The sequence below is a fragment of the Mobula hypostoma genome, chromosome 14, assembly GCF_963921235.1.
Source record: "Mobula hypostoma chromosome 14, sMobHyp1.1, whole genome shotgun sequence".
NCBI classification, from domain to species: Eukaryota; Metazoa; Chordata; class Chondrichthyes; order Myliobatiformes; family Myliobatidae; genus Mobula; species Mobula hypostoma.
In genome coordinates, this window is record NC_086110.1 from 54,954,825 (window position 1) to 54,972,108 (window position 17,284).

At 40.2% G+C, this 17,284-nt stretch overlaps 1 protein-coding gene across 6 annotated transcripts in view; it reads left to right on the forward strand.

Annotated features, from left to right (window-relative positions):
• Positions 1–17,073, forward strand: part of si:dkey-246g23.2 (solute carrier family 66 member 2) — a 116,800-nt gene extending 99,727 nt beyond the window's left edge. For all 6 annotated transcript variants that reach the window (XM_063067147.1, XM_063067149.1, XM_063067146.1 and 3 more), the window contains one exon: positions 10,006–17,073. In XM_063067147.1, the coding sequence (XP_062923217.1) occupies positions 10,006–10,180 (175 nt within the window). In that variant the 3' untranslated portion in view covers positions 10,181–17,073. The remainder of the gene's footprint in view (positions 1–10,005) is intronic.
• The last annotated feature ends 211 nt before the right edge of the window (positions 17,074–17,284 follow it).

Genomic DNA, 17,284 nt, shown 5'->3' on the forward strand with positions numbered 1-17,284 from the left:
TCACCCAGATTACAGAATTCAGGGAGTAGATGGGTGAACACCAAGAGGGATAAAGGGAGAAGGAAGTGAGTTCAGGGTCCCCCTGTGGCCATTTCCCTCAGCAACAGGTATACCCCTATGGATACTGCTGAGGGAAATGACCTATCTGAGCAATGCAGTGGCAACCAAGCACTGTGATCAGCTCTGAGCCTTAGAAGGGTAGGGTGAAGTCTGGCAGAGCAAGTCATAGGGGACTCGATAGTTAGGGGGACAGGTAGGGGATTCTGCAGCGGCAAAAGAGATGCCAACATAGTGCATTGCCTCCCGGATGCTAAGGTCCAGGATATCTCTGAACAGTTGCAAAATATTCTTGAAGGGGAGGTGAGCAGTCAGAGGTCATGGTACACGTTGGTGCCAATGACATAGGCAGGAGAGGGGTAGAAGTCCTGCGCAGTAAGTTTGGGAAGTTAGGAAGGAGGCTGAAGAACAGGACCTCCAAGGTAGTAATCTCCGGATTACTCCTGGTGCAATGAGCTAGGGGAGGTCAGAACAGGAAGATAGCAGAGACGAATGAGTGGCTGACAAGATGGCGCAGGGGGCAGGGTTTGAAGTTCTTGGATCATTGGAACCTTTTCTGGGGAAGGGGTGACCTGTACAAGTGGGACAGGTTGCCTCTGAACTGGAGGGGAACCAATATCCTGGGAGGGAGGTTTGCTGATGCTATTGGGAAGGCTTTAAACCAGATTTGCAGGGGGGTGGGAACCAAAGTGAAGAGGCAGAGGAAGGGGCAGTAGGTGCACAAGCAGAGACAGCTTGTACGGAGTTTGTGAGGAAGGATAGGTAGATGATAGAGCAAAGATGCACTCAGCCAGATGGTTTGTTATATGCCTATTTTAATGGAAGGAGTATCCTAAACAAGGCAGATGAACTTAAAGTGTGGATCAAAGCATGGAACTATGACGTTGACACCGTCACAGAAATTTAGATGTCATAGGGCAGGAGTGGCTGCTGAGTGTGCCAGGCTTTTGATGTTTCAAGAAGGAGGGAGGCGAAAGAGGTGGGGCGGAGAGTTGCAAATCAGGAATAGTATCATGGCTGCAGAAAAGGAGGAAGTCATGGAAGTATTGTCTACTGACTCAGCGTGGGTGGAAGTTAGAAACAGGATGGGGGCAATAACTCTACTGTGTTCTTTACAGGCTTCCCCATTAGTAGTAGAGACATCTAGGAGCAGATAGGAAGGCATATTCTGGAAGGATGCAATAATTATAGGGTTGTTGTGTTTGGTGATTTTAACTTTCCTAATATTGACTGATATCTCCTTAGAGCAAGGGTTTGGATGGTGTGGAGTTTGTCGGGTGTGTTCAGGATGGTTTCCTTATGCAATATGTAGATAAATCACTAGAGGAGAAGCTGTACTTGATCTGATATTGGAAAATGAACCTGTTAGGTATCGGATCTCTCGGTAGGAGAGTATTTTGAAGGTAGTGATCACAACTCTATCCCCTTTACCGTAGCACTGGACAGGGATAGGAGCAGACAATTTGGGAAAACATTTAATTGGGGTAGGGGGAAATATGATGGTATTAGGCAGGAACTTGAGAGCATAAATTGGGGGCAGATGTTCTCAGAGAAATGCACTGCAGAAATGTGGCAAATGTTCAGGGAACATTTGCATGGATTCTGCATAGGTATGTTCCATTGAGGCAGGGGAAGTATGGCAGGGTAAAAGAACCATGGTGTACAAAGGATGTGGAAAATCTAGTTAAGAAGAAATTAAAAGCTTATGACAGGTTCAAGAAACTAGGTACTGTTAGAGCTCTGGAAAGTTATAAGATTGCCAGAAAGGAGGTTAAGAATGAAATTAAGGAGAGCTAGAAGGGGCCATGAGAAGGCCTTGATTAGCAGGATTAAGAAAACCCCCCAAGGCATTCTACAAGTATGTGAAGAGCAAGAGGATGAGCTGTGTGAGAATAGGACTAATCAGGTGTGATAGTGGTAATATGTGCATGGAGTTGGAGGAGGTAGCGGAGGTGCTTAATGAATACTTTGCTTCAATATTCACCAGGGAAAAGGACCTTGGCAATTGTAGGGATGACTTACAGCAGACTGAAATGCTTGAGCATGTAGATATTAATTAAGAGGATGTGCTGGAGCTTTTGAAAAGAACTAAGTTAAATGAGATATACCCCAGACTACTGTGGGAAGTGAGGGAGGAGATTGCTGAGCCTCTGGCTATGATCTCTGCATCATCAATAGGGACGGGAGAAATAGCAGAGAATGGAGGGTTACAAATGTTGTTCCCTTGTTCAAGAAAGGGAGTAGAGATAGCCCAGGAAATTATAGACCAGTTAGTCTCACTTCAGTGGTGGGCAAATTGTTGGAGAAGATCCTGAGAGGCAGGATTTATGAGCATTTGGAGAGACATAATCTGATTAGGGATAGTTAGTGTGGCTTTGTCAAGGGCAGGTTGTGCATTACAAGCCTGACTGAATTCTTTGAGGATGTAACAAAACACAATGATGAAGGTAGTGTATATGGATTTCATTAAGGCATTTGATAAGATTCCCCATGTGAGGCTCATTCAGAAAGTATAGAGGCATGGAGTCCAAGGAGACCTTCCTTTGTGGCTCCAGATTTGGCTTGCCCACAGAAGGCAAAGGGTGGTTGTAGATGGTTCATATTCTGCATGGAGGACAGTGACCAGTGGTGTTCCACAGGGATCTGTTCTGGGACCCCACCTCTTTGTGATTTTCATAAATGACCTGCATGAGGAAGTAGAAGGGTAGGTTAGTAAGTTTGCCACTGAAAAGTTGAGGGTGTTGTGATAGTCAGGAGGGTTGTCAGAGGTTACAGCGGGACATCAAGAGGATACTGAACTGGACTGAGAAGTGACAGATGGAGTTCAACCCTGATAAGTGTAATGGTTCATTTTGGCAGGTCAAGTTTGAAGACTAAATATAACACTAATGGTAAGACTCTTGGCAGTGCAGAGGGTCAGCCAGATCTTGGGGTCTGTGTCCATAGGACACTCAAAGCTGCTGCACCGGTTGACAGTGTTGTTAAGAAGGCATATGGTGTATTGGCCTTCATCGACTGTGGAATTGAGTTCAAGAGCTGAGAGGTAATGTTACAGCTATATAAGACCTTAGTTAGACCCCACTTGGAGTACTGTGTTCAGTTCTGGTCACCTCATTATAGGAAGGATGTGGATACAATAGAGAGAGTGTAGGGGAGATTTACAAGGATGTTGCCTGGATTGGGGAGCATGCCTTATGAGAATAGGTTGAGTGAACTTGGCCTTTTCTCCTTGGAGTGACGGAGGATGTGAGATGACCTGACAGAGGTGTATAAGATGATGAGAGGCATTGATTGCATGGATAGCCAGAGGCTTTTTCCCAGGGCTGAAATGACTAACACGAGGGGGCGCATCGTTTTAAGGTGCTAGGAATTAGGCACAAGGGGGATGTCAGAGGCAAGTTTTTCCACACAGAGGATGGTGGGTGTGTGGAATGCACTGCCAGTGATGGTGGTAGGGGTGGATACAATAGGGTCTTTTAAGAGTCTCTTAGATAGGTGCAAGGAGCTTAGAAAAACAGAAGGCTATGCAATAGGGTAATTCTAGGCAGTTTCTAGAGTAGGTTACATGGTCGACACAATATTGTGGGCTGAAGGTCCTGTAATGTGTTGTAGATTTCTATGTTCATGTCCACAGAACCTCCTATCTGTCTGACTGTTGAGTCCCCTTTCATTACTGCTTCCCTCTTCATCCTCTTTCCCTTCTGCACTGTGGATCATGCTCACTGCCAATAACCTGGTTTCCATGGCATTCCCCTGGGAGGTCATCCCCCACAGCAGTATCCAAAACAGTATACTTATTATTGAGGGGAATGGCCACGGGAGTGCTCTGCACTAACTGCCTATTCACCTTTCCATTCCTTCTCCTGACAGTCACCCGGCTACCTGCCTCTGCAACTTAGGGGTAACTGCTTCCCTATAACTCCGATCGATGATCTCCTCACTCTCCCGTACAAGACCGTCGTGAGACAGGTTAGTTTTACCCTGCTGAGAATGTGTTGCTGCAGTTGTGCTCCATTTAAATCTCAGCTGCACCCAAACCCTCTTACTTACCCCTCCAAATTAAAATACTCAGCTCTTTAAAACTCAAAATTTGCAGTAAGTGGAAGCAACTATCAAAATCAGGCTTCCATTATTTAATTACACATGTTCTAAATATTACAATTTTCAATAATTTAGTACTTACTGATAATGCTCTTAGAAAGTTAGGAAGCCTAGAGGAATATTTGCAAGATAGCAGAACAGTAGTGTAGTGGCTGGTGTATCATACAGACCAGCAATTGGGGTTCAGTTTCTGCCACTGCCTCTAAGGAGTTTGTACATGTTCCTGTGGCTGCATGGGTTTGCTCTGGGTGCTCCAGTTTCTTCCCCATGTTCTAAAGACATACAGCTGTGGGCGTGCTATGTTGGCACCGGAAACGAGGCAACACTTGCAGGCTACCCAGCACAATCCTCATTGATTGATTTGAGACAAATGACTCATTTCACTGCATGTTGCAATGTGCAAGTGACAAATAAAGTCATACCGGTTTCCCAGCGCTTCTCAGCTTTGTTCAACTACACTATGCAGTATTTGTAGAAGTAAAACATTAATGCATTGCTAACTTATGATTGTACTCTTCGTTCACCATTTTACGTCTTTATGTCCTGTTGTAATTCTTAAATGATTGAAGGATATACTAAGGGTTCTTGACAATGCCTATTAGAAGTTGTTCAGTATCATATCTTTCAGTTTCATTGCAGGAAAGCAGAAGAATGACTGAACATTGTATATGAAGAGTATCACACTGAATTGACTAAAGGCAACAGAACTAGTTTGCTGACATACTTGCAGTAGCCACTCTATTGCTCATTAATGCAAATAACTAATCGGCCAATCATATGCCAGCAGAAAAGCATGCAGACATGGTCAAGAGATTCGTTTGTTGTTCAGAATGGGGAAGAAATGTGGTCTAAGGGACTTTGACCGTGGAATGATTGTTGGTGCCAGACAGGGTGGTTTGAGTATCCTAGAAACTGCTGATCTAGTATTTTCATGCACAACAGCCTCTAGAGTTTACAGAGAATGGTGCGAGAAACAAAACATCCAGTGATCAACAGTTCTGTGGTTGAAAATGCCTTGTTAATGAGAGAAGTCAGAGGAGAATGTCCAGACTGGTTCAAGCTGATAAGAAGGCAACAGTAACTTAAATAATAACACATTACCATACTAGTGTGCAAAAGAACACATCTGAATGCACAACACATAAAAACTTGAAGTGGATAGGCTACTGCAGCAGAAGACCACAAGCATACACTCAGTGGCCAGTTTATTAGGTACAGGAATTACCTGATTAAGTGCCCATTGAGTGTATATTCATGGTAACAATGAAAACTGGGTTTTCATTGTGCAATTCATAGGATTCACGCTGACTTAGCAGTTTGGTGCAATGCACACGAAATGCTGGAGGAACTCAGCAGGTCAGGCAGCATATATGGGAGTGAATAAACAGTCGATGTTTTGGGCTGAAACCCGTCTTTAGGACTGGGAAAAAAGGTGCAAAATGCCAGCAGAAAAAAGTGGGGGGTGGGAGACAAAGCTAGAAAGTGAAAGATGAAGTACGTTGATTGCAGAATTGGCTTGACTATGGAAGACTATGGTGGTGGAAGGGTGTTATTCTGACTGGAGGTCCATGATCAGTTTTTCTGCAGGGATTAGTGTTGGGTCCTCTGTTGTTTGTGGCTTGGATGAAAATGTAGATGGATGCATTAATAAGTTTGCAAATAGAACAAAGATTAATGGAATTTTAGACAATGTAGAGGGCTGTCTGAGAATGTCACAGAATATAGATCAGGTACAGATATGGGGAGAGAAAAATCGCACGTGGAGTTTAATCCCAGAAGTGTTGCATTTTGGGATGTTAAGCCTAAAGGGAAAGTATGCAGTAAAAGACAGGATCCTTAAAAGTGTTGACGTACAAAGGGCTCAAAGTCCCAGTCCATCGCACCTTTAAAGTGGCCACAAGGGTGATAAAGAAAGCATATGGCATGCTTGCCTGCAGTTAATTGGTTAGGCATAGAGTGCAAGAGTAACAATGTCATGTTGCAGATGTAGAAAGTTTTGGTTAGCTCCTCTTGGAGTACTATGTTAGTGAGATTGGACAAACTTGGTTGTGAAAATCTTGGAAATCCAAGCAACACACACAATGCTGGAGGAACTCAGCAGGCCAGGCAGCATCTATGGAAAACGTAAACAGTTGACATTTCAGGTCGAGACCCTTCAACAGGACTGGAAAAAAACTGAAAGTGATAATCTCAGTAACACAATTCACCAAGAGGAACCTAACCAGTCCTGACGAAGGGTTTCAGCTGGAAACATCGTTTGTTTACACTTTTCCATTGACGCTGCCTGACCTGCTGTGTTTTTCCAGCATTTTCAGTGTGTTGCTTGGACAAACGTGGGTTGTTTTCTGTGGGACATCAGAGGCTGAGGGGATATGTGGAAGATTTATAAAAGCATGAGAGGCATAAATAGGGAAGACAGTCAGAATCTTTATCCCAATGTGGAAATGTTGAGTACTATAGGACATGCATTTAAGTTGAGGGGAGATGTGCAAGGCAAGTTTTTTTTTAAACTCAGAGTGTAGCTGCCTAGAACAGGTGGTAGAATCCAATATAACGGTGGCATATAAGAGGCTGTTAGATAGACACATGAATATGCAGAGAACGGAAGGGTATGGATCATGAACAGGCAGGAGAGATGTAGTTTAATTCAGCATCATATTTGGCACAGACATCAAGAAGTGAGGGCTGTACTCTTCTGTGTGCCATTTCAAAGTCACAGACTGTGGCCAACTGTTACTGCGTGTTCTGTTTTTTCTAAATTGGCTTAATTATTCCACAGTCTATTTTGTTTTGCACCAATAGAAGCCAATCAAGTAGTTGCCAGTACTTAACATTGCTCATGTACTTGCACAATTTATCTCATTTGAATAAAATCGTGATTAATCTTATTACAGCATTCCTATAACTCTGTTAATGCATGGTGTGAGGCAGCTTCATCTCTCTCCATTGCATGCCTCACCCACACAGCTCCCACCGTTAGGTAAGCAGACAGTTAAAACTGCAACTGGTTATGATATTTGTTCATAGCTATAAGCTGCCCTGGGGATGCGAGAATTTGACAGCTTCTCATTTTGGGTCACTTTGTTGGCCCAGAAGTCAACGTGTCCCTTTTCCACGTGTGCCCGTAATGTCGTCAGGATCCAGTTTCAATTTTAACTCAATCTCTCAGGCAAAGGAGCACAGTGAGAGCAGGAATGTACTCAGTAATCAAAGCAAAGTTTGAAAGGTTTTTTTTTTCAAAAAAAAACTCCTGTGGGCTTGACAAGGAAATCAGAGTGTTGCAGACTGGTCTTGCCTCCAGTCACTATTTTGTACTCCCAGCTCCCAACCCTAACCTCACATCTGATATTATAACCAAAATCCAGAACATTTTATTTTCCATTTTTCTCACGGATTTCTGGTTGGGATTTAGATGGAAGGCGAGAATTTAAAATTAAATCTGAATTTGCTGTGCAGAAATCTAAAAGCAATGAAATTGTAAATGATGGAAATTTGAAACAAAAACTGGAAATTCTGGAAATGCTCAGCAGGTCAACAGTGAATGTCCGTGGTGTTTCTCAATGAAGACAGCAACAACAGAAGAAGAGCTGGAGAAATGCAAAATAAATATTTTAAAATTATTGATACTCTGATTTATGATAGAGGGTTATTGTGTGAGCTCAGTATTCAGTACTTGTGAAAATACAGTATCAGCCCAGCTTTATCTTATAGTTGTTGTGCTGTTTAATTTATATCACACATTTTGGACCTCAACAGCTTGTACTAAAAATTGTGGTGATGAAATGCAAATCGCTGACAATATATTGGTCAGCCCACTGTTTTCACATACCTTGTGATTGCTTATTTTAGAATATAGTTGGTTTCAAACACTTCTGTCATGAAAAACACAGTTGAGGCTTAGACATATGTATTGATGATAAGAAGAGGAATAGAAGAGCATATATTTATCATTTATATGATCTGAGAATGTTGAGAGAATAGAGATAAGCAGGTCTGTGCCTGGGTGAGCTACAGAAATGCTGGTGTCAGAAGTAAGAATGTACAGTCAGTGGGAGCTTAAGATAATTGGCAAAGGAACCAAAGGGGAGTTGAAGAGAAATTGTTTTACACAGCAAGGAATCCATAGCCTGAAAGGGTTGTTGAAATACATTAAGTTTCATTTTTAACAGCAAATATAAAGAAGTGCAAGAAAATGAAAAGACATGTGGAAAGTGTCAGGAATGAAACCAATTAGTTCATTTGAAGTGCTGTTCCTAGCATAACTTATTGAATCCCTGTCTCCTGTGATGTAATTTACTGCAAAGTTGTTCTAACTTTTTTTTAAAAAGAAGTATTGGTTTTGGTCGGGTTCAACCAAAAATATCAAGCTCATGTAATTTCTCCAAATTACTCACTTCTTGATCTTAATGGGGAAGAGGGGAACAAGCTTACATGGTTTGGGGAGATACTATACATTGTCTCTTTGAATTGGCCAGATTTCGCTGATACTCATTTGGAATGCAGAAAGAATCGACTTGTTTCTATTTAACTAGGCAAGTAATAGTGTTCTTCATCAACATCTGAGCCAAAATTATAACTTCCTCCAGTGCACTCCAAATGAACACGTATCCCAATCTATTAATTAGACTCCTTTAGGATGGAGGCTTTGCTGGAAGGGGAAAATATACAGACTTCCCTCAAACAAAACTCTTACCTTTCCACTGGCAAAATGTGCCCCAGTCATTACTGGGTTCACTGATTCTCTGACTGTTACTTTGCTATCGAGCACTTTTAATACTCACGACCTTGTACAGATGTGCAGTAGAGAGCATCCTGACATTCTACATCACTGCATGGTACAGAACCTGCACTGAGACAGACAAGAAGGCTGTACAACAGGTGGTCAAAACTGCCCAATGCATCACTAGCACACGCACTATCAAGGAGATATATATAAAAGGGCTAGTAACATCATGAAGGATCCCACCCACCTTCTTTCCAACTCTCATCAGGGAGGAGGCCACGTAGTATCCACACCACAACCACATGACCATGACTCAAAACTGTAAATTTCCTCAAGCAGTAAGGCTGATCAAAACCTCCACCCACTAACCCACCCCTCCACAACCCCCAACACCACTACTTTATCATTTCTTGTCAGAGTCAGACAATTAACGTATACAAGCTACCCTATGTTTTAATACTTTTGCATTATTCTTAATTATTGTGTTTTTTTTTAATCTTATTTGTGTTTTTGTACTGCATTGGATCTGAAATTACAATTATTTTGTTCTCCTTTACACTTGTGTACTGGAAATGTTATTAAACAATCGAAGATCCTATGCTCTAAATTTCTTTCGAAATCCATCTGTCTCTTCCCTCTCCCATTACTCATTTAAGATACTCTTAATATTCATAATTTGGTCACCCCTTGAAATATTTTCTCCTTCAATGGCATACCCTTTATGGCCTTTACAGTTCTGTGTACGTCTTGTGAAGTTTCCGAAGTCAAAGTTGAGTTTATAGTCATACGCCCAAATATTTGTATGCACAGGTGCAGTGAAAAACTTGCAGCAGCATCACTGGCACATAGCACATAAGCAGCATAAGAAAACCATAAATTAAGCATAAATTATACACATTTTTACAAGAAAGGACATAATTAAAACAAAAAAAGACGGTCCATTTTAGTGCAATGTGAACATAGTTATTGCGGTGTTGCTAAACTGTTGAGATTAGGCTTTTGCTTCTCAGTTAAAAGTAGTATATAAAATGTAAGTGTTCCTCCTTTTTAATATTTGACAGTATTGACATTTTATAAATCTCATGGAGTTAGTACAACATAATATTTTTGTTTTCTTTTTCCAGTGTTAACATGGTGCTCCTGTGGACCCTGGGCGACGTCTTTAAGACTGCGTACTTCATAATTAATGCAACCCCAGTGCAATTCTGGGTTTGTGGGACTCTTCAGATTTGCATTGATATCGCAATTTTCTTTCAGGTGTTCACCTACAGGAAAGGAGAGCATGAAAAATATACCTAACAAAACTGCACAGTGAATGACTGCCTGCCTGAGCCACATGACACTGTGTGGGACATGCCAAGAAGTTTGTTTTCCTTCCTTATTCAGGGAAGAATGTCCTATGGTATGACTAGTATGCTAAAGTGCCTTAGCCAAAGAACGCATTTCCTATTAAAATTTCTTGTCTACAGGATGTACACTCACGATATTGAAGATCTCCAACAGGCAAGAGAGAAGAGTTAGCTTTATATAATTCACCATTCAGTTTTCAAAAAGAGGAGGCATAAAAAGGCAGCAGAAAAACAGGCTGATCTTTGTCACTCTGCGTTTCATAAGGGCTGACCAGATAATTACTGCTAAGTTCTGTGAATGGTTCTGAAATTCTCCTTGCACCTTAATATAACTTCAACTTCATCAAAAAGTTTTCTGTTTCCACACTGGGACAGGGACTTTTGCTAGCATCAAGTGTCGCCTGTCATTTCTTGCTGCATGCTATGTTGTGAGGCTCCACTGTGTCAGCACCTAATCAGAAAATTACCTTGCATCTCATTCTTTTAATACTTCTTGGGCAAGTGCTTAAAATTGAATTATAATTGATATGACTTTATGCTCTTTATAATATGCAGATAATGTTTAATGGGCATTCTTTGTACTATTTTGGATAAACTAATGATATAAACTGAAAAAAAATCTACAATTCATTGGAAATGTATTCCAATGTAATCCAGTAAAGGATTCATTACATTATGTTGTTGATTGGGAAACTGGTAATAGTCCTTGTTGATGCTCTGCTCTCTCCTTTTCCAATTTTGCTTGTGTTTCATATTGTTAGACTTGTTTTTATATCATTTATGGGCCTTTATTTTTTGGTGTGTTTCCCAACCATTTTATCATTTGCTTGTGGACGTTGGGGAATTTCCAAATCACATATACCGAGCTGCATGAAAGCTAATTTACTGTACTCCGCATTTATGGTGCATACAAATAACCCCGTGAGAGGATATTGGATAATAAGTAATACAAATATAAAATGCTAGTATCCTCCTAATGTTTTGAAGCACCATTGAAAAAGAAGCAGAGCTGAAATGTCAGCTTAATGACCTTCTTTGGACTCTAGATTTTTATTTCTGGGTTTATTACTTTTTTAAAAATTTATTCATGGACATCATGACTAAGAACTGTATTTGATTCCAAACCTTAATGGTTTTCAAAGGTGGTGTCAAGCTGCCTTCTTTAACCCTTGTGATCTTTATGCAGCAGACACTTCCACAGTGCTTTACCGTACAGTGTTCCTAGATTTACTGACAATCAAAGAACAGCATTTACAAGAAAAGGTAGTAAGTTGGGGAGGAACTTTGCATGGACCCTCTGTGCTTCTTTTGTATCCATTATGAATGATGACACAGTTAACAGATTTGGGAGTTGATGCAATTTTTATTACTAAAATATTGTTTTAGAAGTTATTTTATTGTGTTATGATTTTTGGCAAGTGGAACGTGAATATTTTCTCTACTAACACTGCTAGATAGGATAAACAAGAAGTTTGACCTTAAAACTAAAAAATGCATTTTTTTTTCTGTTGCTGTGACATTACTGAGATGGAAATAAACTCCATTGTACCATATTGAAGGGTACAATGCTGGGAAGGGCACTCCAAGGCTGAATATTTCTACGTACTAATTTTAAGCATTATTGACTTGATAGATTGATGGATTTTTTTAATGTCACATACTGTAGTTGAACTGAGCGCTATACTTTTCTTGCTGTAATTTGACTGGTTGTAGAGTTGGGTAGGGGAAAAAGGGTTAGTGTGCATTTCTGACCATATAGACCACAAGGGCAGCTGCAGCCCTCCCACATTCCCCAAGTCCTGAGGGAGTTGTATTTGGCTTATTATCAGATGAAAAAGAACCAACTGGTCCCCAGACTGAGCTGTGGGCCAGGGTAGGATTCTGTCTCTGAGAAGGGGCTCAGGCTAGAGACATCTGGTTACATCTTCTGCCCCAAGAGAAAGAAACACTTTCCTCAGCTGCTTTGTGAGCAACCTCAGGTAGTCCCCAAATGGTCTCCGATCAATTTGCACTATGTCTTTTATAAATGGGTGCAGTGGCAACCTGAAAATTACATTGTGCCCTGGAGTACCAGTTTTTATATTTAGCCATCCTCCTTTCTTTTGATGATGAGTAGGCTGCTCAACGCCAGGAGATTCCATGAAGCAAGCACAATAGGTGAATGATAAAATTTACCCTCCTCTCCATCTTCCCCACAATCTATTAGTTGTGCTAGAAAGGGCCACCAGCTTCGGAACTCCATAAAGACCTTTGGATCATTAATTAGAAATATTTTCCCAGTATCCTTATACCACTGTGATCTGAAAAAAAGTTTTATTAGCAATAACAATGAAATGAAAGACTGTTAGTCACTTTAGTCATTTTTAAAATCTAGTCCATTGAGTTCTATCAGATTATCTAAGCAGTTACAATTTTTTTTTATCCATAATGTCATCCAAAAAAATGTTACTGTAGTTTTAAAATTGTGGAATCTACCTCTGCCTTAACCTTTCTCATTCGCTGTACAAATACAGTCAGTAACATCAATCAAATATTACTATTTCCATATTTTTGCACCAATACCCGATTCCTTCATCTCAGGATGTGCTGTGCTGGATTTTCTCAGTTGTACTGCCAACATTCCACAGTACTACTGGCAAGAGTCCAATGGACAACTTTGGAAAATAGCCAGCAATTATAGTCATAGAGGAACACAGAACAGAAACTGGCCCTTCAACCCAACTCATCCATGCTGACCAAGGCATCCACCTAAGGTAGTCTCATTTGCTCGTGTTTTACTTGAATCCTTCTTAATCTTTCCTATCCGTATGCTTATCCAGATGTCTTTTAAATGGTGATATTGCTACAACTACTTCCTCTGGCAGCTTGATCCATATCTCACCATCTTCAGTGTGAAGAAGTTATCCCTCAGGCCCCTTTTATATCTTTCTCCTCTCACCTTAAATCAATACTCCCTAGTTTTACATTCCCTTTCCCCAAGAAAACACCTTTCATATTCTCCCTGTCTAGGTCCTTTAAGATTTTATGCACCTCTATAAGGTCACCCCTGCATCTCCTACATTCCAATGAAGCCCTGACTGGCTCTGCCTCTCCCTACAACTCAGGCTCTTGAGTCTTGGCAGCATTCTTGTAAATTTTCTTTGCAGCAGTTGTTATAAAATTGCTTCTGCTCTTCTAAAGGGCAGGACCTCAATCTCTTCAGGGGGTATTTAAGAAGGTCACTTCATAGGGCAGGTACTGACAATGGCTAATTCCCTAAGGCATCTTCATTCATTGGAGATAGATATGCAGGATCAGAACGCTAGGGCTGCCCGACTGCAGATGGTGAGACTGCACAAGATTCCCTGAGTGTAGTAAAGGAGGTCATTTACCACCATTTTTGAATGAAGGTGGAGTCTTTATTTCTTCATGTTGCCCCACTTACCCCAACAATGGGTGTCACTGCGGTGGTACGGGATAGGCAGTTTTCAGGCACAAGACAACAGTGTAACGGGCTTACTGCAAATGATGCATCTTCCTTTGACTTCCCAAAGATTCTGGCTGAGTCATTGCTGTAGTGTACCATCAGAAAAATACCAGTGCAGCTGTTGGGATCATAGTCTGCATGTTCCTATAGCTTTGGGATTTCTTTTTTATTGATTTTTGCAAAGAAAGACTCAGCACGGCCTTCCAAAAATACATCTGTTACATAAGCAGATTCTTCTAGTGCATTGTGAAAATGAATGTCAGATGATTTGTGCATGTGCAATTATAGGTGGTTAAGTTTTTCCTCACCTTCTCCAGGGCTTGATTTGTTAGTCTGCACCATTACAGAATGTACTGCCACTGTGATTCTCAGGTTCAATTGCATTGGACTCCAGCAGGGCTGGGTGACTTGGCTAGTACATTATTAATCATGGCTTTTTTTTAAATGGGTCAGACTTTGGCAGTGATTTTTCCTGTCAGTGTCAATAATTGTCAGGTACATTGTTTCTGCACCGAAGCCTACAACATGCTTTAATATAGCAATACTGGGCTAGCTTTTGAAGACTTGCCGAACATTACAGTCCACAATATGACATCTATAATTTTCTTTGTCAAAACCTTTTGATAAAATAAAGATGCTCTGAACAGAATAGAACTTTTCATGCATGAAATATTCCATAGTTCTGTTCAGAATAGTTTATTTTGATATATTTTTAATATTTAGGCACAGATAAACCCTACAGCCACTGCATTATATAACAATTCTAATGCTGCAGTGAGTTACTTCAAACACAATTCACCAGACAGAATGGCCAGCTTTGGTTATTATATGTGATACAGCAGCACTTAAGTTTAATTCAATTACATTTTCACTTATGCATGGCTGAGTTTTATTTTCAGCAGCTTGATGGTAGATGTAATTCTGTAAACCAGGACAATTTTTCTTTATAGTCACTTGTAACACAACATACAGTGGCTAAACAAGCATATTCTAACTGAGAATGTTCAAAAATTGTTAACAGTAGGCACATAAAATACTGGATAGTTTTCAATGAATTTAACATGGTAGCTATAATTCATGCTGATGAGCAACACCAGAAGAATTTAAGCCAGATCCTGGTTTAAACCTGGGTCCTCTGTGCTGGTACAGAGGATTAAGTACAACTCTTGTCCATATGATTCTCACCCAGATTCCCTTGTTACTTAGAACTTGTGTAGAGATTTTAAGATGCAGTTAATTATCACTTGCCTGAATCAGAATCGTTGGAACTCATCACTGAGAAATCCAAGACTTGTTTGATGTTTTGTGTGCTGTGCCAGGATCACTGGTGTCAAAATATGTAAGAAATTCATTATGTTTCCAGTTGCACCAGTTGGAATATGTTATTGTCCCTCACACTAACCTAAAATGAAAGCCTAATATAGTCTCTCAGGGCGACCATCCATTGAATGGTATCCAGTAGAAAATAGGTTATTTATTAATTTACACTCCCAGTACATTGAATGGGCCACATTATTGATCTTACAGCACAACATCCCTCTCCTAACCCACATGACCATCTATTCGAGCTTTATGTCACAGTCCCTATAAAAATTATACACCCCCCTTGGGACTTTTCCTATTTTATTGTTTTACAACATTGAATCGCAGTGGATTTAATTTGGCTTTTTTGACACTGATCAACAGAAAAGACTCTTTCAAATCAAAGTGAAATCAAATTTCTACAATTTGGTCTAAATTTATTACAATTATTAAACACAAGATAAGCGATTGCTAATTACTCACCCCCTTCAAGTCAGTATTTAGTAGATGTACCTTCGGCAGCAATTGCAGTCTTGGGTCTGTGTGGATAGATCTGTATCAGGTTTGCACATCTGGACACTACAATTTACAAAACTACTCAAGTTCCGCCAGATTGCATGGGGATTGTGACTGAACAGCCCTTTTCAAAGTCTAGTCACAAATTCTCAATTGGATTGAGGTCCGGATTCTGACTTGGCGACTCCAAGACATTAACTTTGTTGTTTTTAAGCTATTCCTGTGTAGCTTTGGCTTTAAGCTTGGGGTCATTGTCTTGATGGAAAACAAATCTTCTCCCTAGTCATAGTTCTCTTGAAGACTGCATCAGGTTTTTCTCCAAGATTTCCCTGCATTCATTTTACCCTCTACTTCCACAAGTTTTCCTAAGCCTACTGCAGTGAAGCATCCCCACAGCATGATGCAGTCACCATGCTTCACAGTAGGAATGGTGTGTTTTTGATGATGTGAGGTATTTGGCTTACACCAAACGTAGCATTTAGTCAGATGGCCAAAAAGCTCAATTTTGGTTTCATCTGACCATAGAAACCTCTTCCAGTTGACTTCTGAGTAACTCTAACCAAGATTTCATGTGAGTATTTTTCAACAGTGGCTTTCTCTTTGCCACTCTCCCATAAAGCACCCAGGCGACAGTCGTGTGCCTAGTCTCTCCCATCTCAGTCATTGAAGCTTGTAATTCCACCTGAGTTGTCATAGGTCTCTTGGTGGCCTCCCTCAGTAGTCCCGTTCTTACACAGTCACTCAGTTTTTGAGGACAACCTAATCTAGGCAGATTTACAGCTGTGCCATATTCTTTCCATTTCTTGATAATTGACTTAACTGTACTCCAAGGGATATTCAGTGACTTGGACATTTTCTTGTACTTTCTTGTATTCTCCTGACTTGTGCTTTTCAATAACCTTTCCACAGAATTGCTTAGAGTGTTCCTTTGTCTTCATGGTGTAGTTTTTGCCAGGATACTGACTCACCAGCAGTTGGCCCTTCCAAATACAGGTGTATTTTTACTATGATCAATTGAAACACCTTGACTGCAAATAGATGATCTCTATTTAACTAATTATGTGACTTCTAAAAACAATTGGCTGCACCAGTGATGTTTTGGTGTGTCATATTAAATGGGGTGAATACTGATACAATCAGTTATTTTGTGTTTTACATTTGTATTTAATTTAGATTATTTTGTAGAGATCTATTTTCACTTAAACACAAAAAGCCTTTTTCTGTTGATCAGTGTAAAAAAAAAGCCAAATTCAATCCACTGTGACTCCATGTTGTAAAACAATAAAACATGAAAACTTCCAAGGGGGGTGAATACTTTTATAGGCACTTTATTCACAGTGGAAAGATTACACAATTATTCCTTGTGTGTGTGTACATAGTGAGTGTAAACTTAATGCTGCATTCTGCTGTTAATGATTTTAAGTTGTTTTCCTTTTTATCAGAAAAAGAGTTCAGATAAAACTTACAAATATTGTATCTTAAAAAAAACTTGTTATTCTGTTAAATTGCTTAAAACATTGCATTTTGATGTGTCTTTATCTCATTACTTATATGATAAAGTACAGGAGTACAGTATTAAAAAGCTTAATTTATTTCATTACTGAATGGAATTTATTAATTTCTCTATAGTTAAATCAATGTAGTGATATAATTTTAAATGCCAAGCTATTTTCTGCTTTGTGAAGGTGACACAAGATTGGCAATACTCCTCCCCATGCGTGAAAAGTATATAATTGGAGAAAAATTCTCGAATTCAACCCCAACTTTGCT